The 22,364-nt window shown below is 33.0% G+C and overlaps 1 protein-coding gene across 1 annotated transcript; it reads right to left on the bottom strand.

The window, feature by feature from the left end:
• Positions 1–387: 387 nt before the first annotated feature.
• Positions 388–21,986, bottom strand: LOC106717862. Its single transcript, XM_014511791.2, has 4 exons — positions 21,828–21,986; positions 3,542–3,811; positions 1,655–1,873; positions 388–1,524 (listed from the first exon to the last, which is right to left on the bottom strand). Exons 2-4 carry the CDS (start codon positions 3,674–3,676, stop codon positions 424–426), a joined length of 1,455 nt encoding a protein of 484 aa, XP_014367277.1. The 5' UTR covers positions 3,677–3,811; positions 21,828–21,986; the 3' UTR covers positions 388–423.
• Between the last annotated feature and the right edge of the window lie 378 nt (positions 21,987–22,364).

Below are 22,364 nucleotides of genomic sequence, written 5' to 3'. Positions count from 1 at the left end.
ATTCCAATAAAATCTCTAATTTCTATATGCATTTAATACTCAAAATATTCCTCTCATACAAACTATGATAAACATACTCATAGAAAATAATTTAACAAAAAATATAGTTAATAATCTCGTCAAACCTTTCTTAAATCTATGGAATTTTTCAGATAGTTCATAGGAGCACACCCTAGAGTAATACTTCAGTAGGTAAAGCTAACGATATGGAGGAACCCTGTAAGGTAAATCATTACGCCTACGATAGTAGAAAATAGAGGATACGTTAACGTTTTGGTCAGTTTGGTCGGGAATGTCGAGAGATGTCGACGAAAAAGCCTTTTTAAATTAATATCAATTGAAACAACAAATCTAATTCGACCGTACGCGCATTATTGTCTTTGTACGCATAATTTTCAAAAGCATGACTTAAATATACCCGTTTTATAAAATCTCGTGTTTGACATGAGCACGTTGAGGCCAAGAGAGCAGATACTGTTCGTCGGCTGGATTGTCGAGTTGCATGTTCTCGGAGAGCGCCCGGGAACATGACATGGTGCCCAGCAGAGCACCACTCGAGCGTGACTGCTGGCGACACAGCGGCCGACGAGAGGGCGATTCGCTCTCATCTGACATAGCCCGAGTGACGGTAATACGAGGCGATTGACGACGGCGCCGATCTCTGCTAATCCCTTCTTCAAGCCCCAGGGCCCGGCCTAATACGACGTGTGGTGGCGCTCGGATCAAAGGTATGGCCGACGATCTAGGCCTTCGATATTCTTCTTCCTGTGAATCTTGCAACACGTTGCAAGAGGCGGCTCGCTGGGCCGGTCTTTCCGATCCTCGAGACCCCATCGCTGCAGCATCGGACAGCCGCCTCGTTGTCGGTGGTCGGATGCACCCAGAACCCGCTGACAATGATGGTCGTCTAGAACCACACGCGCTGGGCGTCCGAGCCTGGATCTCCTGAGTCACCTCACTTTTCGTCATCCTTTTTCTCCTATAGTTTCGAAGTGAGTCTCTTAAAGCCCTACTGCGGATACCATATAAAATGCCATTGACGGGAGGAGCAGCTGCTAGGAGAGTAGCTGATAGAGCAGCTAGCGATTGCGGTGGTATGGCAACTGCCGGCCAGATCAAAATACAGTAGTAGGGAAAATAGAGTAATGCCAGAGAGGCAAGAGGTTGTAGTACCGCGGACAACGCTCGCCTTCGCGGCGGTGGCGGGGGAGAGAAAGGATTACGTTGATGGGTAACTGTAACTTGAGCTGACAATGTCACTTCGTAGATAGCAGCTGCGATTCTATGTCGATGGTAACGGGCTATACGTAGTATTTTCAAACTACAAACCAGGACAAGTGTGGTGGGTAATAACAGAGTCAGAAAAGAGTAGAGTATACAGAATCCCAGCGCCGTAGGTCCCGCGCCGCAATCCGGGGTGCATATTCCGAGGCCCATACTGTACGTTAGCGGCGGTTGCGCCGCTGCTAGCGGTGCCAAGAGGGCTGCAGTTGCCATCCATCCTCCAACGAGACATATTAAAACCTATAAACAAAAAAACATAAAATAAATCGCGACTGTGAAATGAAATTAAACGACTGCAGAATTCAACCTAAAGATCGTAGACGAAATAAAATATGCTTGTAACTCTATTAATAACTATTCGTTGGCTCACCTTCCGCGCAGATACGATGGCGGCGTAGTGCAGCGGTGCGGCGATGGCAGCGGCACGGTCGGCGTGCAGGCCGCATACAGTCCACAGCTGCAGCGGGTGCAGTGCATGTAACAGCGCGCCGCACGCGCACGCGCCACCTCCCCAGCACAGTGCCGCGCCGCTCGCTAGCGCACCCACCGCGCCCAAGTGCACCAGAAGCACGGACGATGCCGACGCCGGCTAAATACATTGAAAGTCATAAGTATATTCTTTAGGGAAAAATCATTAATTTCATCCATTGCTCGAATCCAACGTATTACATTTTCGTACAGAATTACAGTGGTGTTCATAATCAACTGGCATAATGTAAACACTAACTGTCGCCAGTGAGTCCATGCCAGGTCAACGCTACTGGAATACGATTAAGAACTGGACGTTGTACATTTAATTCCAGTTTCAAAATGTATATCTTAATGCATAACAGTATACGAGTCTCGCTTCAGTGAAAACACATTAGTCGGTACACTCGTAACATAGAGTTGTAGCGAACAATTCCACCTTTGTCCATTGTTAGTTTATTCAGCGTTGTATATACACCCGCTTTGTATGTAGTAGAGTTCATTTCAAACGGAAATTACGTTATTTAGTATCCTTGTGGGTAATAAAATTGAAATTTACGGCTGTAATTATTTAACTGTGTGGACATAAATAGTTAAAAGTATGTCTGATTATACATCCTTAGATAAATTGCATGAGCATTCCTCGTACGCCATATTACAGACACAAAATATCACTCACAACTGAAATTTATGAATTTAAAATTTTGGATGGATCGATATGGATGTTTGGTGTCACGTAACTCTAGAAACGCTAAACTGATCTAAATGGGAGAGATGAAATTCAGAATATATAGAGATTACAGTCTGAAATCGGCTAGTGTTCTATACTATTCCGTTTGTAGTTATATTAAAGATTTAAATCCACGTAATTACTAGTGAATGATCTGAAGATTACTAAAACTAATTCTGTGTCAGGTATATCTGACATTATTTGGACCTTACTGTGCAGGTTGAACGTAAAATTTATAATTAAAACATTGAGGCGATCCTTTACAACTATTACCATAATATATTGTACTTGAAAGTTAAAATGAAAATATTAATGATTTAGTAAAACTTAACATAGTGTTGATTCTTTTTAAATTCTAAAGTTTATTTGTTTGAAAGTTTACAAGATGTTTCGTGGATGGTTTACATAAAATGTGCTAAACCATTACAATCTAAAGATCAGCAACTTTATCAACGTTTTTGTTGTTATATCAATAGAATCTAAGTACTTATTTAATCATTTTTAATTTTTTCAAACGTTGCTCGATAAATTACGTCATACATCTTGAAAGTCTCTTTTATTTCGGTTTATTTTATTTTGCTTAAATATTTAATATATGGTAAATTATTTTTTTCAAAGTCGACATTCGTATAAGGAGTGAAATCATATAAATGGTAACTTTTAAAGGGGAGGAAAATTAATTTTCCGTTTCGCAGATTACAGAAGAGTTCATCGAGTAATTTAACTACGTTAAGAGGAAAAGTTTTTTAATCAGTTGCATTTACAGTTTTAAATGTGGCGGTACTTTTCTTGTAAAAAAACAAAAAACTCTAGAACCATCCAGTAGACTTGTACAAATATGCAATTCATAAGCGCTAGGTAGTGATAAAAAAAGCAAATGCCAACAATCACTCTTAATAACATTTTCGAAAATATTTGCGCAACCGAAAATGTTGCTAAATTTTCAGTTGTACAGATGTAAAACACGCCTGGTATTTGACTTGGCACGTCGAACCAAAGAGTTCCCTTGCTCTCGGCGTGCCAAATCATGCATCGGGTACATAAGTATCAAAGACCAACCTGTTTAGTAATAACAATGATGAATAATATATATGCGTTTAACAGCAACCCAATAGCGGAGATGACGGTGACGGCCACGCTTAACGCCAGCGATATAGCTTCCTCGCCACGTGTTTCCGTCCCGTTCATCTCCATAGTAATCCCGATCTATCTGTCCTTGTTGATGTCACAGTTTTAACCGTTCCAGTTCGAGGTGTTGAATTCCATTGTGTTCGAGTTCGTCATCTCACCGCTGCAGCTGCACTCCATAGCATCTTCAAAAATTAAAACCTGCAAAAAAAATAGGACACTAAATTTTTTATAGTATGGAAGTATACAATTTATTAAATTATCAAAACGTGTAGAAAATGTTCTAAAATATTTGATACAAATAAATTTAGTTTAATTATATTTCAATTAACAATGGAATTAAAAATAAAAAGAATAAGTAAAATGAAAAGATAACCATTACTAAAAGGGGTGTCAATACTAAGACAATTAATTGTAGGTTAAAATAACTTTATTTTTACCTTAAAATTAACTTTCATCATCAATTTCATCCTTCAAAAGAAATAAAAAGCCTTCTGAAATGTGGCTGTAAAACTAAATTATTGGCGTTACCAAACGCTCGTCTTAATATCCTTTTATGTTTTTATCTCTATTAAGTCGTTTGTTGAAAAGCCGTAAATTTTTTTCAATATAAAATCTCTTAGTTCTTTCACTGGATGTCATATGATAATGACATGTAAAAGTAATATATATTATGACTAGCTATCACCCGCGACTCTGTCCGCTCGCAGTTAAAAAAACTTAATAAGTATCCTATGTGTTCTTCCAGACTATGCTCTACATCTGTGCCAAATTTACACTTAGAAATATGAAAAATAGATAGTGGCCGATTCTCAGACCTACAGAATAAGCATATAAAATTTCATAAAAATCGGTCAAGCTGTTTCAGAGAAATATAGTGACTAACAATGTGACAAAAGAATTTTGTATATAAGATAATTAAGTAAGATACATATCCAAAACAGTTGAAGTAATGCTTTTTGCATCCTTTAAGACCTTTAATTGTTGAAAAAAAAAATTCTCAACTAATAAACAATAATTGCCCATGTTTTCTAGTACAGTTAAGGGAAACGAGTGCTCATAACTAAAATTGTTGTTAAAACTAAATAACGTCTCATATCCCTTGTCTAAATGAACTAAATTGTACCAGGTCCGTGGCAAATAAAATTTTTAAAACGTGTAATTATGGAAGATATAAATTGAAACAAAACAGTGAATCACATTTTTAAACCATACCTTCACAAAAACTCTTAGAATAACATCAAAAATATTACATTAAATTAATAAAACCTTGAAAGGCATTGAAACTAATCCGACTGATTGCAAATAGAGTTGTGTTCTGAATAGTAAACGTGTAAGCCAATCAGAGATATCCCAGACGCGGCGCATAAACAACTGAAGAACGTCTAAGAACATCAATAGCGTTAAAGCAGCTCTTTGTTACGTCCGAAGAGATATTAATTAGCGGGTGAAGGCAATGACTAGTTACGGTACACCGCTACTCTAGTTGATTAGAACGTGATTTACATTAATGCTAAAAGGCAATAGGTGAGCGCTAGTCAGAAAAAAGAGATTGCGTGGTACCCTCTATAGAAATTCATAAAAAATTATTCAGCCTGAATTCTTTAGAAATTAAAAACAGAATAAAAAACAAGTTTAATTTCGTAACAAGTTACATGCTGGCTGTTCTCCCACTTTGAACTTAAAATTATTGAAGTTAAGTTTTGTTACGACAGTTGTAAGGCGGTCATGCTTCAGGAAGAAGTTGGCTCGAGGCCATTCCTATTTCATATTGTAAATTAAAATTAATCATGTAAAATGTATGTTTGAGTGAAAGTGTGTATAAAAAAGTAAGTCCAAAACTTCATCACAATTATCATCATTCATTCATCAGACATCAGATTCATAAAATCAATCATTATCATCATCACCATCATTCTCATCATCATCACCGCCTGCCAGTGTCACTTGGGCATACGAAACCTACAACACCTTCAATATTTGTACCATAAAATTGTGTACATTTTTAATTTTATTTCCATTATCTTACACTCTATTCTTAATTTTTACTAGAAACAACTCATAAATCCAATTTTACTACAGCGTATTCAAATCATAGTTAGTTTATATTCGTCGCATGCTCGAGTCCTAGAAAGTAGCGGGCTCAAGCAAATTGCTTGAATTACATGTTTATGAGCACCCTTACAAAAATAACTCGAATAATTCTAGCTCATATTTATACTCCATGATATGAATACGAACAGAAAGCTGGTTAGAATTAGCAATCCGAACGTAGTTCAAATTTAATAAGTCTGTACTTATATTATGAACTAGCTTTTACCCGCGACTCCGTCCGCGCGGAATAAAAAATAGAAAACGGGGTAAAAATTATCCTATGTCCGTTTCCTGGTTCTAAGCTACCTGCCCACCAATTTTCAGTCAAATCGATCCAGCCATTCTTGAGTTATAAATAGTGTAACTAACACGACTTTATTTTTATATATAGACTAGCTTTTACCCGCGACTCCGTCCGCGCGGAATAAAAATAGAAAACGGGGTAAAAATTATCCTATGTCCGTTTCCTGGTTCTAAGCTACCTGCCCACCAATTTTCAGTCAAATCGATTCAGCCGTTCTTGAGTTATAAATAGTGTAACTAACACGACTTTCTTTTTTATATATAGACTAGCTGTCGCCCGCGACTCCGTCCGCGCGCAGTTAATAAGCTTATATGACACGTTCGTAGATTTACCACAGCAGCGCCATCTATTGATTACTTGAGATTTGTATTTATGCGTGTAACGAATAAACTCAAAAACTACTGGACCGATTTAAAAAAATCTATTGCCATTAGAAAGCTATATGTTCACTGAGTAACGTAGACTATAATTATTACTAGATTTTTTTATTCCGCTCGGACTAATTCGCGGGCCTAATCTAGTCTTAGCGATGCAGATGTTTGAAATAATGTGTATTTAAATACTCGTATGTTACCGATAGATGTTCCCTTTTTTAATTACTTTGTAAAACAAATAAAACAGAATTACACAAGAGATAATTTTGAAAAAATATAACATGCAAAAGTCGTAAATGTATTGTAGTGATGCAACGGATGTCTGTTTCCGTTTCCGCAAGTGCGGAAGTTCCGCGCACTTTTCAACATCCGTTTCTGCTTCTGTTTCCGCATCTTTTATAACGGAGATAAAACGGAACTTTACGACCCGGAACCCACTCGGATCCGAGTGGTCAGCAGTGAATGTATTAATAAAGAAACATATTTGTAAAATGGTTTTAATATTTAAAAGCCTCCGTTTGTCAACACGTATTTTAACTTATTGCAGCACAGTAAAAATACATACATTGAAGGCTAAAGGACACCGATATCCAATGCCTTAATAAATTAAAAACGAATACAAACTGTTTTTACCAAAAAAAAATATATATGTATTTGTAAATATTTTTTTTTATATTATTTACACTTCTGTTTCCGCATCCGTTTCCGTTTCCGTTTCTGCTAAAATTTATTTTTGACATCTGTTTCCGTTTCTGGTTCCGCTAAGACACTTCCGTTGCATCACTAATGTATTGTAATGTTATAACCTCAAATTTAGTGGTAACTATACATTAAAATTATTAGGTCAAGTAATATTTATAGTCCGTCTTTATCCACACTGAGTAAAAGCAATCTGCTCTATTATTACCATCACACCATTAAATTTTATAGACGCTGTCAGAATGCTTATTTCTAGATTTAATTGATCGTATTAGATCCGATATTAAATGATCATTGTAGAATTCTCTAGAAACATTCTTATTCATAATTACCGTTCTATAATCTTCATTTTAAATATGAAATTAATAAATGTCGAATTCAATCGAAATGAGATTGATTGAAAGCTTCAGTATTTAAATCTATATCTATATATATAAAAGAAAGTCGTGTTAGTTACACTATTTATAACTCAAGAACGGCTGAATCGATTTGACTGAAAATTGGTGGGAAGGTAGCTTAGAACCAGGAAACGGACATGGGATAATTTTTACCCCGTTTTCTATGTTGTTTCTATGTTTATTCCGCGCGGACGGAGTCGCGGGTAAAAGCTAGTTGATGATAAAACCATGTCTGTTTTAATAAGTCTGTTATTATTACAGCCTTATAAAGTAAATTTGTTTACAAAGATTTTCATAATTTCTCATTTCTATAGAATTCGACTATAAATAGACTTAAGGATCTCCAAACTGGGCAAGAAGTGCGCTTTAGACAGCTCGTAGTCGTAGCCCGTAGCGTAGATTCGTAGTCAGCTCCGAAGGATCGTCGTAGCTTAAAATCTTTTTTTAACTAAGTTTTACACTTTCTAATGTAAAAATAATTACAAAATCTCACTAGCCTCTAGTGCGTTCAATCCAACTATCGTTTCAAATTAACAATATTATTGTTGATTTTCAAATAAACAATGATATATTATAGACAGAGCTGGACGTTAAAAGCCCAAGTAGACCGATCTGAAGAAAATTACTTTACCAGGCCCAGACGCACCTGCGGAATGACCCAGATGAATGAGTGAATTAATGTGATCTATCCAGTATTACCCAAAAAGAAATTCCTTCATTTACTGTGGATTTCTGAGACCATTATCCCGGTTTAAAACATAATGTTATCTCTGTTTTGTCAAAGATGATGACGATATCTTTTATACAGAGATTTTGGTCTCAGAAACTAACGATTAATCAATTATCCTGTTTCATGTGCCTCTTTAACTATATGAGCACTGTAGTGTTACTCTAGCCCTTTGCAAATATTTTTTTATTGCGATAAAACTATGATACTCAAAGTACCATGTATGTACGTTTATTGTTTTAGTAATAATATTTGTACTTACGAAATACTTACTCCTGGCGGCGTAAAAACATATTTTATAGCATTAACATAAAGTTGGCGTTTTCTACGCAATACTATCAGCCCAAGTAACGTTGGCCTACATAGAGTGTAACAATTTGTGATGTATGTATGCGTAACCGTGAAATCACATTCAGCTCTATGTGACATAAATTTTGGAAGGATAAAAAGCACCCGGTGCTTTTGTTTCTCGGATGAAACTCTCAACAGATGTTTTTGTCTAATTCGTCTTTCATATAGCATTATATTAAAAATGTAAGTATGGTATAAGTAATCATCATCATCATTAACTCACTATAGGTCCCCACCGAGGGGCTCGGAGTCTACCCTAACTTAGTGGTGACTAGGCCATAGTCAACGTGCTCAACTAATTAAAATTAAGTTATTCTATGTATTATTTATACGCGGTTTATATAACAATCTCAATATAAGCAAGCTGAATAATTAAAAAAAAAGAATAATCATTTATTGCCACACAAAGAATATAAAACAAAAAACACACACAAGGCACAAACTTGGTACAATAGTGTGGCAAAAGGGAGCCAGCTCAGCGAAGCAGGGATAGATTAAACTGCTCCTGCGCTTTTTTAGCTTAATTACGACTTTATCGACAAAAGTCTATTAGGATCATTATGTTGAGGCTGTTAAGTTTTACGAGTAATAACACATGTCATAATAGAAACTTACATTAGAGAAATTGAATTATTTTAAGGATCATAAAATATTAAGTACATTAGTATTTGTCAAAAACTTGACTTTTTTTCTTATAAATTTTTTAGGAAAAAATGTGCCACATATGTAATCTATGATTGGAGAACATTTTTTGGCTTTTCTGAAATATTCTAAAGTTTGTTCATACCGGAAATTTTCTTGCAAGTTAAAAACAAAAAAGAAATCACATGCAAGTAAACATTTGCTCTTTTCTATTTCATTTCTTGTTGTACATGTATTAGAAACAATTTGAATAGAATGCGTTTCATTTCATTGCAAATTCCAATAACCGAGTTTGCAGACATTTGTTCGCAGACAGTTGGTTATATTGAATTCCAAAGCAATAACACAATATGGCAATTCTATTACTAGGTAGCTAAAATGAGTAAACTTTACGATTCACATTTCATGAAGAAAAACATATGTCTAGGTACGTACTTAATAATGAGAGAATTTACCAGTATTTTCTTTACCCATTGTAACAAACAATATTATGATATACAAATAATATTAATATCGAAAAGAATTGAATCGATTGGATTGTTAAAATATATGATGGGATGGCGATTGGAATTAAGATATTCGTAGGCGTTCGTGTTCGTGATGTTTTTCGCCACAAAAAATTATATTACAGTATTTTTGTCGTAACATTTTTAATCACTAATTTAACAAGCTTATGCGTATTAAGTATACACGTTTGTTGTGTTGTATGTTAAAAAACGACTATTATACAACATTTATAGCTTGCGTTTCAATATCAATACAGACCGTTTAATGTATTTTGAATAGTTTTATCGACGAAGTGGCTCAGGGCGGGCCGTCAATTAATAAACTGAAGGTTACTGTGGAACCAAAAGCGCTGCGATAAAGGCCTGTAGTCAAGCCAGATTTTAACTAATTCATGGAATAGTCAAAGAAGTTTTCATTCAACAGCTGTGGGGCTACGAATATTAAATGGGGAATGTCAGATTATTGAACAGTGTTCGTTTTAATTAATAATACTGTTTATTTTAGCATTGTTTAGGTCCGAACATAAAAGATGTCTTATCATATTTGAAGTTCAGTTTACTACAAAATATTTCAAACTTTGTTACATAATCTCGCCGGGCAAATTATAAAATCGTTATTCAAAGTGAAGTATAAGTAATATATAAAAGGTTTTCGTAATTTGCTCTCAATCGTGATTCCGACTCGACGACGTTCAAGTAAGAATTAGCTATTTTACAAGCTATTACGATCGTCATTTTGCGGCTATTTCATTTAATAGACATCAGCTATTAGATCTGACTTTAGAGGTCAATCGATCGCTTATTACTTATTACTTAAACGTTTTAATATTTTATAAGGTGATATTTTCACTGTTACACTATGCTGTTATATTACAGCTGAGTGAAAAATTTTGATTTTGTAGCATTTGTATTAAAGGGGTTTAGTTTCCACAGCTCAATAACGAGAGTAACATAATCTTAATAATAGTCTATATACTCACTTACATCTGTCCGGTGTCGGCACCGACTAGTTTCGAGCCCAGGGCGTCGCTCAGTGAGCGACGGGCCACGTCCGCGATATAATACCAGTCCCACTCAGCTTTATGAAGAACCCCCGATGGGCTCAAAACTAGTCGGTGCCGACACCGAACAGATGTACGTGAGTGTTTTAGCAGTTACTATATTAGTTAATGATAATGTCTCACGAAAGTTTGAATAATTTAATAGTCCACATAAAACTTTTAAATGAGGTAAAACGTCTTTTAGTTTGAAAGAATTTGATATTTAAAAATAGAATAGGTTTTAATACATATACTTTGTCAGTCGAAACGGACGGAAAAGCATTCTTTGGGTGTATGAAATGTTATTTTTTTTTAATTACTCGTCAATCTTTTTTTTATAGTCGGCATTCAAATGTTATCCCTAAGTACAAAAGCATTCCATTTTTAATTTGAACAGTTTTTCCGGCTGTCAATAAATCAAATGGATTTTAACTAATGCGGGGTCCCAAAGCTCTGGCCTACATTTGGAAAATAAACGAGCCGTTCACTTTCACAGTTCACTCAAATACTAGAGCATCCGCGGCAGCATCAGTTTTCGTCCCTGTATAAATAACACTGACATAACGGGGACGTGACCTCTCTGTTTTAGTGTCAATAGAATTTCGTACTAATAAGATTATTAAATAACACTGATTGCTAATTATTACCAAGGGAGGCTTCCACACTCACACTAGTTTATTTGTTACATAAGAAATTAGATTTCTCGCAAAAAACTTCACTTAGCGACTCCCTTAGTAACCATAAAAAATACTGAACGTGGCTATCAACTAAAATTTCATTTGATGAACAACTATACAATTGTTTTAATGTTTATAAAATATCATTCATGTTTTAAAATAATTCTCAAAGTAAAACACATTAAAATTGGTTTAAAATTTAACTTGTATAATGTTTGAAAGCTACGAGACGCTGTTTTTTTCAAGCTGAGTGAATAAGTTTCCAGTTATATATTATTGAAATAACTAAGTTATTGAATAAATAACTAACAATTGTTGAAGTTATCGTTGGCTTTATTACTCTCTACCATTATCCTACTAATATTAAAAATGTGAATGTTAAGTTGGATGGATGTATGAATGGGTGTTTGTGGAACGGCTCAAGTTATCTTGATGAAATTTGGCACAGATGTAGAACATTTTTACTTTTTTTTTAATTACTCGCGGACGGCATCTCAGAAGATAGCTAGTAAATAATAAAAGCTTACATATTCGTAGGAAAAACGATGAATATGATTTACAACATTACGTCCTGTTTATGTTCAATAGGAGACAATATTGTATTAAAAATATAATATCAATGATATATGAACTATAACGTCTCGTTCAACGTAATAATTTTAAAATAAATATTTCTTGTTGCTGATCCCGATTATATTTATATTTATTAAAACGATTAAAGCGGTCATAAAACTATCGCGGGTTTACTTTTCACTACAGAATGTCTTGCTTGATGACGTATTGATTGCAATTATTGTAACCTTAAATTTCCGCCAAACTCAAACGTATTATCTCCTCTCTTCTTATATTTAAGTATATAGAAATAACATTATGTTTTTGTACAAGTGATGTGGAAACCCAAGGTAAAGTAGTATTTGGTGTGGGAATACTAATAAAAGACACAAAATCTATTAATTTTTAGCGCCAGTTTTTTATAAAATAACGATAAATGGATAGAGTTTCAGTAATAGTATCACAATTTCAAAGAAGCATCAAAAGTAATTGGGCGCGTAGAATATCAACAGGCAGCCGGAATAAATTATTGAATTACTGAAATAACTTTCCGTCTCCGTAATGCAGACGCAATTTAATTATGTCTCAGAGTACACCACTTTGTTTACTTAAGCGTAAGCTTTCCCCGTAACCCAATCAATCAATACATTCAAATAACATTATATAAATTAAGTATCAAAATAAAATGTAGCTCCCATCCTGTAGTATGTACATATCGAATCACGTGATGAAAAAAAGCAACATATTTTAAAAGATTTCATAACTGATGTAACTCTTTTCGTCGTATCTTTTGATATTCAAAGGAATGTTTTTCCTTCCCTATAATAAACGTAAACGTGCTTCAAATTATCACAGATGTTTAGCCCGTTTTTAGATATAGATTTCTTGGAATATTGTTTTATTTTTTTCAGACTCCTTTAAGATTTTATTGCATCGCTATCAAGCGTAAAAGTGAAGTCGATAGCACTTATTGGGATTTAATAAGAAATATTGATTTCGATAATACCGCTCAAGTTTTCTTATTAATATAATAGATTAAAATCAAATTTCTTCTGAAATTTAATAACTTGTGATATTAAATTTTAAAACGAATTATTCAAGAAAAAAATAAATATTATACGTAAAAAGGATATTTAAAAAAATTAAATGATTAGTATACCTTTATATTATAAGTTGGCAAACGAGTAAGCGGCCACCTAAATTCGCCGAAATAGCGAAGTGACCGCGATACGTGGACATCTGCAATAGCAGATACGTTGCCTACCATTTTTAACGGACGCATTGTTTCCACTTCACGCCTGCCTTCTGTAAGGTATTTCACTGGTCAACCCGCTCATTTGTCCATTTGTGCAACGAAAATACATATATTGTTGTTGCCGGATCTACTGTCAAACAGTTTTAAACGCAAATCGTAATTTAGGAAGATTTAGCAAAAAACAGAGTAACGAAAAGTTACTTTCTCCAACATAATTACTGTCAATTGTTGGATTTAAGCAAAGGCAATCTTATGCGTTTAGCTCCATGTGTAACACTTCAATAATAGAGAACCATTATTAATATGGTATGAGAAAAATAAAAACCTACATCGGTTATTTCTAGTAAAGGATTTCGTCACAGTCGGCAGCAGGTGCACAATTACATCGCCAAATTACTTCAACGGATTCCCTTTCGCCGCAATACTGAAAATAATTATGATAGATGTGCAATTTGTGTCTTTACTATGCACCGTCTTTAAGAAATTTTTACTTACATATTGTATTGTTTTATCTTATACATACAAATTTTCTCACACACAGCAATACAGCTCATTTTTTGAGCACACACGTTTCTGTCATTATTTGTATACTTTATTTTTCTCTTCTCTACAACTATATGAAAGAAAAGATTTTTTCACATTAGTTGCCACCACTTAATATATTGTTATGTAGAGTTTTAGTAGTAACAGTTAATCTCCGATGTCAATCTCTGCGATGTAAAAAAGGGAGTGTAATAAGACCAGTAAAATTCATGTAATGGTCATCGATCTATGGTTACTCGATCAAGTACATGATTTACGTACATGCGTTGACTCGTGAGTCGTAGGCAGACGAGCTATTTGTGTCGTTTATTGCCTGTCGCTAAATAACTGACCGGCAGCTGTTCAACAACTACACGTTAACGTAGTGCAAATGATCCGCTCAATCTACTATAAGCTTCGACAGATTAAAAACTAAATTAGTATCAATGTCTTCAATATACGTTTTTTTATATTATAAAGTGGTAAGCGAGCAACCGGCTACCTGAATTCACCGAAAAAGCAAAGCGACCGCTGCTCATAGACATCCGAAATTGTAGTTGCGTTGCCTATCTTTAATCGACGGGAGAAGAGACACACAGAAAGATAATATTTCCCCTTTCTATGCGTTTCTTCCACGGTTAAATCCACTTCCCCTTCCTAACCTTTTCTTATAGGAAATGGGTGGAAGGAAAATAGGACTTAACTTTGGCCTTCGACATACAGACGAAACGCGATTACTTCTAATTCACGCCCGTTCGGGTAACAAATGTTGTTGTTGCTAACGTCTTAAATTGGCTAATACGTAGCAAGATAAATTGAAAAACCAATGTTTTTAAAGACGAACAGAAAAATATAGAAAACATTACTTTTACCTGCGACTCCGCGCGGACGGAGTCGCGGGTAAAAGCTAGTAACAAATATATTACACGGTTATGAGACGACATTGTTTTCATTCAGCAAAAACTTGGCAAACCAGATTATTCTAAAATTAAAGAAAACAATTGAAGAAATTGGGTACAGACTTCCCGGACATTGATAAATTTTACTTTTCTCAAATCTAACTTCGGAAACTCTATTTTATATAGTTTAATATAAAATGATAGTAGTGATAGAAATATGTTGTTACATAACACATAAAATATTTAACTATATATCAACTTAATAGTGTTTATGAAGATGGCGTAAATTTAAGTTATTTTAATATTTAGAACTGGCATTCTGCCTAATGGGACATAATGAGGTCATCTTTGTTATGAATATTTCAGAACTTAATTAAATCCATAAATTAAATTAAGAGATTCATATTTACAAAAATCATTCATATTAAATTATTTTAACAAAGACGCATCGTATGTTTTGATACTGAGTAACCGTGTATTACAACTATTGTAGTAGTAAAAAACACTATTGTCATCTCTGTTTTATCAAAGAGAATGTGCGAGATGGCAATATCCATATTAAACAGATGTTCCAACAAAAAAGACAACCCTATAACTCAGGAATAACACCGATGTAGTTGCAACCCTAAATACTCATTCATGTTTCAAATTCTTAAAAGGTTAACAAGTTATCAATATGAGTGTGATATACCAAACTTATATTAATCTTAACTTAACCCTCAAGTAAGCTTTGTGTTAAAGTTCAAAACTAGATCAATGTTTGACATTCATAGTTTGACAAAAGGCAACTCGGTTTCATTTGGCACACTCATAACGTATGCCAGAATTCATTTCGGACCAAATGTAATGTACGAGACTGTTTAATTATTTAATCGTGAGTCATTTTATATTTACGCTGTAATTATATTAAATATGTATGTAACTATATGGCTAAAGTCCTAAACCCCTCTATGTTAATTTTTAAATTGTGAAAATTAAGTGAAAGGTTCACAAGTTAAAGAAGAAATGTTAATAAAAAGTAAAGGGTTCAACGAAGCATGCAAAATTGTGAAAGATATGTACGAGGAAGAAGTTTTAAAATCTCTCTAGATGTAGTATTTTTACTCGAGGAAGATTAACCGCCACTAAAACATGTCCAAGGTCAAGGTTATTGAATCAATTAAAGGTTACAAAGCAAAAAAGTGAAACGCCTGTTCATGATCTTAGATCAAGTCTCATAATTGTTCGTTAACGACCATTATTAAGCATGGTTATTTCTTTGCACTGTACATTTGTAGTTTTTAATTGTATCCCAACCTGTTTTTTTATTAATAACTTTCTAATATAATAAATAATTACAAAAGAGCTTACATCATGTCCGTTTACAAATATACATACATACATATTATCCTCTTTAGATTTGTAATAAGAATTAAAACTGAATGAAATTGTTGAAAGTGTTTTTTCCTCGATATTTTCGAAAATTATTTGCTACAATATCTTAACAAAATTTAATAATACTCTCCTCATACCTTTTTCAATAGCATGATTTTTAAAAGGTACCTCGCCCCGTCGCAATCTCGACATAAAATTTTATAGATATAGTCTACACAACCACACCTTTAAGGTCATAGTACTATATCTTTCGTCTGCATTTATTTGAACGTATTACGAAAAATATTTATCTTTTTCATATAATTAAATTAATTTTAACATTCATAATACCAACATTTTAGTGCAAAAGTCATAGATTAAGTGACCTTCACAACTTCGTTTTAGTATTTTCATAACCTAAAATTTCTCTCTTATCACTTTATCAAGACGTGGTTTTTCCTGTCACATGAAATAGTGCATTCGGCATGATTTCAAAGACATATAAAATTATATATTTGTATGTAATGAATGAAGTACATACATAGCGTAACACGAAGAAAATTCGTGATTTAACATCGCATGTTTTAATACTATTCCGAGAACGTCATTCAAAGACATATTTGTCTGTGGACCCATTTCGTACAATAAAGATTGATTTTCACAAGAGACTAACAGTATGAACTATGAGTTTTCACTGTCTAAAGATTTATATAGAAATATATCGCCTCTTATAAAGAGAAAACTTAATTAACTAATTTGATTACGTACAGTTACTTCAGAAATAATCTTGATTTGCATTGCTAAATATGAAAAATTCATTGTGAGATCTCTGAATTAAAATATTGGGAGTTTCTTATCACCCATAAACTGTCTATTTTGTACTAGAAATTTTATGAGCACTGTAGCTTAGTGCACCCTCTTGAATAAAATAAATCATAAAAACCGCATCATGTGCTCGTTCGAGTTCGTTCCCTTTGCCATCTGGTGTTGCGGTCAACGTTTTTTTCGTTTACAAAACATAACGAACTGGGAACGTAAATATTCAACATTTTTTCGTACAAACAGAATTTTATCATGACACATAAGGATTAGAGTCTCTCAGTGTTGTACATTACATACGTTACATTCTGGGGACTCTTCGTAGGCTTTGTTATAATTTAATTCTCCGAGTCCATCCTATCATCGGACGGGTAGTAACATGAGGTGACCTACTTAAAAATATCAATTTAACTTAATGAATCTTTACGTATTTCAAACATATGTGAATAGTGTTCAGGTACATATTATGAAATATAGATGTTTTTCGTTCGATTTTGTTCTAACATCCTTAGCGTTAAAAAAGAAAAGAGTCGTCCGATGGACATTTCTACAAAAAAAAATATGTAAGCGAAATTCGAAAAAATTGTATAGTTCTAACTACAAAAAAGTAAATAATACTTTATGTCACCCGTGACTACTTTACGTTGTTCAATTATGATGTATTGTCAAATGTAACCCTACAATTAATATTTTGGCCAAATAAATTAAACCCATATTATGAGACAAGGAATAGCTGATCGAAATAAAAAGAAAAACTATTGCATTCACAAAAAATACTTGACGGAATCCCGAGATATTTATGTTCTTGTTAAATCGTTGCTAATACGAGGAAATACTTGAGAAATATTTTCATAGAACAAAAAGTTTTGTTGTAGAGATTCTTTTATACAAAAAAAAAATCGTTTACAAGTGTTGTGTTAAAACAAGTTTAATATAACACGTTATACGATTTATTGCTAATCTTATGTCATCAGATAGTTTAAAGTTTATTACTTGTAGAATAATATAAATAATAAATAATATAAATGTTTAAAAAAGTTTACATGAAAATGCACTCATAGTTTTATTAGATCAATAATAACACCACAGCAAATTTAATTCGGCATTTTCCACGGAAGTGTGCAAGTTATAAAATACAAATTACTGCTATAATGTTAAAACTTATTTACAGTAATGATGGAGTCCACATAAAATAGAATTTTCTAGACTGCACAGATAAAAAATATATTTTTTTAGTTTATGACATCAACACAGCAGTTCTGTGTGCATTCTAAATTGTGTCCGTAACACAAACTGGTGGAGAGAATCTGTCATCTGCTATAATATTTTAGTATCCGGTAACTAATTAACCAGCGCTGAGAGATAATATTTTACACCTAATTTGTTTTATGAGTTGACAATAGAATAATTAAATATAGACTGCAATTTGTCACAGGTTATACTTCAGCTAGGTTAAACTAGTATAATATTTTATTATCTGTGTACCATTATGAAACTAAAGAGAATCAGAGGGATGAACCAGAATATCGTTATATTATGGAGTATTTCGTCAGTCACGAAATTTAGATTAAAGTTAATTAAGTTTAGTAATTTGTAATTCTTTCTAAGAGCACATATGTATATTTTTTTTGCAATAAACTTATACAATACAATATGTTTAAAATTTTAATGTAATGTCAACCATCCATCCCACGATATAAGAAATACAAAAGTTGACAATGGCTTATCGACGTAAATCCATTAAGAAATCCAAACTCACAGAACCTATTAGGTTATCGTATCGGCACTTCATTTATATTAGACATAATCAATTTATGATACTCGGTCACGTCCTGTAATCACATTTCTTGATCGCTCTTTAATGTCGACCAAGTTGAAACGTTTACTATACCTAAAGGTTATTTTCAGATTTTGCCTACATAGTTTTGGTGATACATATTTAAGGATAAAGACAGTCTTTTGTTACCCCATTGACGTCTATAATCTCTGGAGGTCAAAGGATTAAAAGACATGATTAACGAAACAGTGTTAAAATGTATTTTTGAAGTAATTGAGTTTATATTCATCTGATAAAGATTTAATTTTAATATTAGAAATGGCATGCAAAATGTCCGCAACCTTTTAAAGATTCTCAGGACGAGTTTATTATGAATGAAGGTTCACTATTTCATAGTAAACCCACCGTGAGGAATTCTAGAAATGAACGACATGAAACCCTAACATTATATGAATAGTTTTAAGTCGGAAATAATTGTTTCAAAGCCTTTTAACCGTACATACTAGTATTAAAATTATAACTTCAGGTGTATCTTTGGTATTATGAAAAGTTTAGTATTACGGTATCTAATCTAACTAAAAAATTATATACATAATATTAGGATTTTTTAACTCCAAAGGTAATTATTTCTGATCTGATTTATGTCAGAGTTCCCGATTTTTTTTATATATGTTACCTAAATAAGCGTGTGTAGATAGGACTCTATTTGACTTCGGCATTTATTTGCGCCAAATATTATTTCGGACGCGAAGGCTTTTTTTTACTTTTATAAAGATTTCATATAAAATGGTAAAAAGATAAAAAATCATCCATTGATGAAATAAATTATAGAAATTAACATAACCTGATCGAAGTGAGAATTAATGTTGATTTTTATCAACGAAACTGTTTTGTTTCCATCGGTTGAAATAAATTAACCACATTTCACTGTGTATTTACCTCTTAAACACTTTATTGTTTTAAATTTTAATTAAAACCGCTGCTTAATTAACCAACAAGGGTAATAAAAATAAATATTCAACTACTAAACTTTATAGCTTACGCTAAAACAAAGTGTTTGAACCAATTATTTTCACTTTAAAATATTTCTGATTTAACATTACATCATGTTGATTCAGCTAATATTTTATTATTGTCTATTTCGGTATTTTTTTTTCATGGCAAGCGGATATTTAAGATTAGATCTAACTAAATTAAGGTTTCCATTTTTATTACCTGACTGACATAAGTTCACGAAAATTAACCGATTTTATAGATTGGTTGCCAACCTTCGCTAGTCGAAAAGGCAATTCAAGAAGAAGAAAAGAAGATTGAGGTGTCCTTTGATTTGTATTATTGTCCCAAATGTCATAGTGTTCAGTCTAATAATGTTGCATAGTATATTTTTAATCCACTATGTGTACAGTTATTATAAAAATATCCCATATTTTGACAGTTCGCTGCCGTTGACCCGTTGTTGTATTGGCATCTATCCAGGCCCAATTTTACGAATTCTTTTATTCGTACAAAAGAACCCAATGCAGGTGGCTATCAGTATACGAGATTTGGCTCATTTAATAAAATGCTATAAAAAGTTAAAATACGTAAACTGTAATTGAAACATTGACAAAGAAGTAACGAGAACAGAGGAGTACTAAATCGAGCGATAGTCTTATGTTTTTTAAATCTTTACGCTCCTAATGGTTCATCTCTCTCCTCTAAAGTTACACAAACAATCACAGTCAAATGCCGTGTATTCAAACGTTACTTATTTATAATTAAAGTCTACAATTAATTTTCAATTTGTTAATGTATTTCGTACAAGTTAACATTTATCTCAGACAGAATTAAAATCTTATAGATTCATGAGCGTTTTAATTCTAACACGAAATACTACAGTATTACATAACTATTATGTACATAAATAAATAATCTTCTGACGTCAAAAATAAAAGGTGAAAACAGACTACGGGTGTTTGTAAAGTACATAACTTATTAATACAATAGTCGCCCTCTGAATCTATGCCAAAAGCCAAGGTTACACCCTAACAAAAAGTGTCATGGCGTCAAAAACACTCATAAAATATGAGTGAACTTATCGCACACCTGGGAAAATTGTGTGCAATATTTATAAATGTATTCTATTATAACTTCTACTGTCTTGAATACAAATGGAGTAAGCAAAGATAATACGATAAGAGTAACATGGTATTTGACATAAATTAGAAATTATGATAAATATATAAATCAATACAGTAAAAATTTAAATTTATACTTATGCCTTACTAATCAAAATAAACGATAAGAATTTTCTATTTCCTTTCCATGAAATAAATTACCATTACGGCAGTCGTTTTTGGCATGACCTAAGATTTCATACAAAAATTCCAATGAGGTCAACATTTGAAGATTTATTAGAATAGCCGCCAACACAAAATGTATCTATTGATCGTGTGGTAACCTAAATAGGATAATTGCAATAAAACTCCCATAGCAAAGAGCCAGTGATACGTAAAAAGGATGTTATAAATCACGAATAAAAAGCATAGTCAATTGTGATAATCGCTGAATCCAGGGTAGACAAGATTATTATCAATTAAACGTTATCAAGACATTTAACCTGACAATAGGGATTCCCAAAATTGTTCAGGTGGTTCCCATAGTATCTACGGGAGACACGCAGGTGAGAAATATAATTAGAGTTACAAATTGAAGTACTAGTTACATCAGCAGGGGAATCCCCGAAACGTGTAAACTTTTGAAATAGGTTTCCAAAAAAAAAAGAATAAAAACATGCATGTTATACTGATATCCATAGTTGAATAGGTACACCTTATTTATTTTTTATTCCTTTACCGCGCCCACTAGACCTATTTACCTTTGATTCAATTTGGCTTCTCAATGTCAACATTATAGCAACGTTGGTTTCCGCTATTCATATGCAATAATGAAATCATCAACTATTTTTTTTTAATTTGTATTATCACCATGAACAGATTTATTTTTCGAAATATGTGAAACAAAAAAAACTATCGTATTTATTTAATAAAACATATTTTTGTTAATACAATATTGTGGAAACTAATTGATAAGAATCACTACAAATAGTTCTATTGTTATTATTAATGATCTTTTTAATTTACTAAAAGTTCTCATAAGAAAAGTTCCTCATATAACTAAGTGAAGTACTTAAAGTTCATAAAAATACACGTACAATTAAGTTACTTTAAATAATACTCAAAAAGTTACCTTGATAATATTTCTATAGCTACCACAGAAACACAAATGCGCTTTTCTTTTAATCAAAAACGTTTTCGCGAAAAGTATTCATAAATTATTTACGACACAATTTCAGCACACGAACTCGCGGATTGTTATAACGAAATACAACGGGCGGACAGGACACGACCACCTCCGAAGAGCCACTGAAAGCGACTGAAGTGCCACTGAATTTCCCCAGCTGTCGACCTAAGAATGTTTTAGCATGTTGGTAGGAAAGTAAAATCGAGTAATACACGTGATAACCCTCAACAGGTATATCCTTATCAATTCACACTTCAGATTTCAATTTAAAAAGAAATGTTCTAAACGTTGTCAAAATCTTTAACTGTTAGTACGATAACGTCTAATTTAGTTTGTATGAGATGGTAACGTCCATAACACTTATTAATTAAACACAAATTTATTGAAACGTTACAAATTTTTTTTTTTTTTTTTTTAACTTAAGACTACGACGGAAATTATGACATTAATGTCTATACTATTTATAATTGTACGATTGAATAT

Source organism: Papilio machaon, chromosome 13 (assembly GCF_912999745.1).
Source record: "Papilio machaon chromosome 13, ilPapMach1.1, whole genome shotgun sequence".
Taxonomy (NCBI): domain Eukaryota; kingdom Metazoa; phylum Arthropoda; class Insecta; order Lepidoptera; family Papilionidae; genus Papilio; species Papilio machaon.
This window is presented reverse-complemented; position numbering and strand designations above follow the sequence as displayed.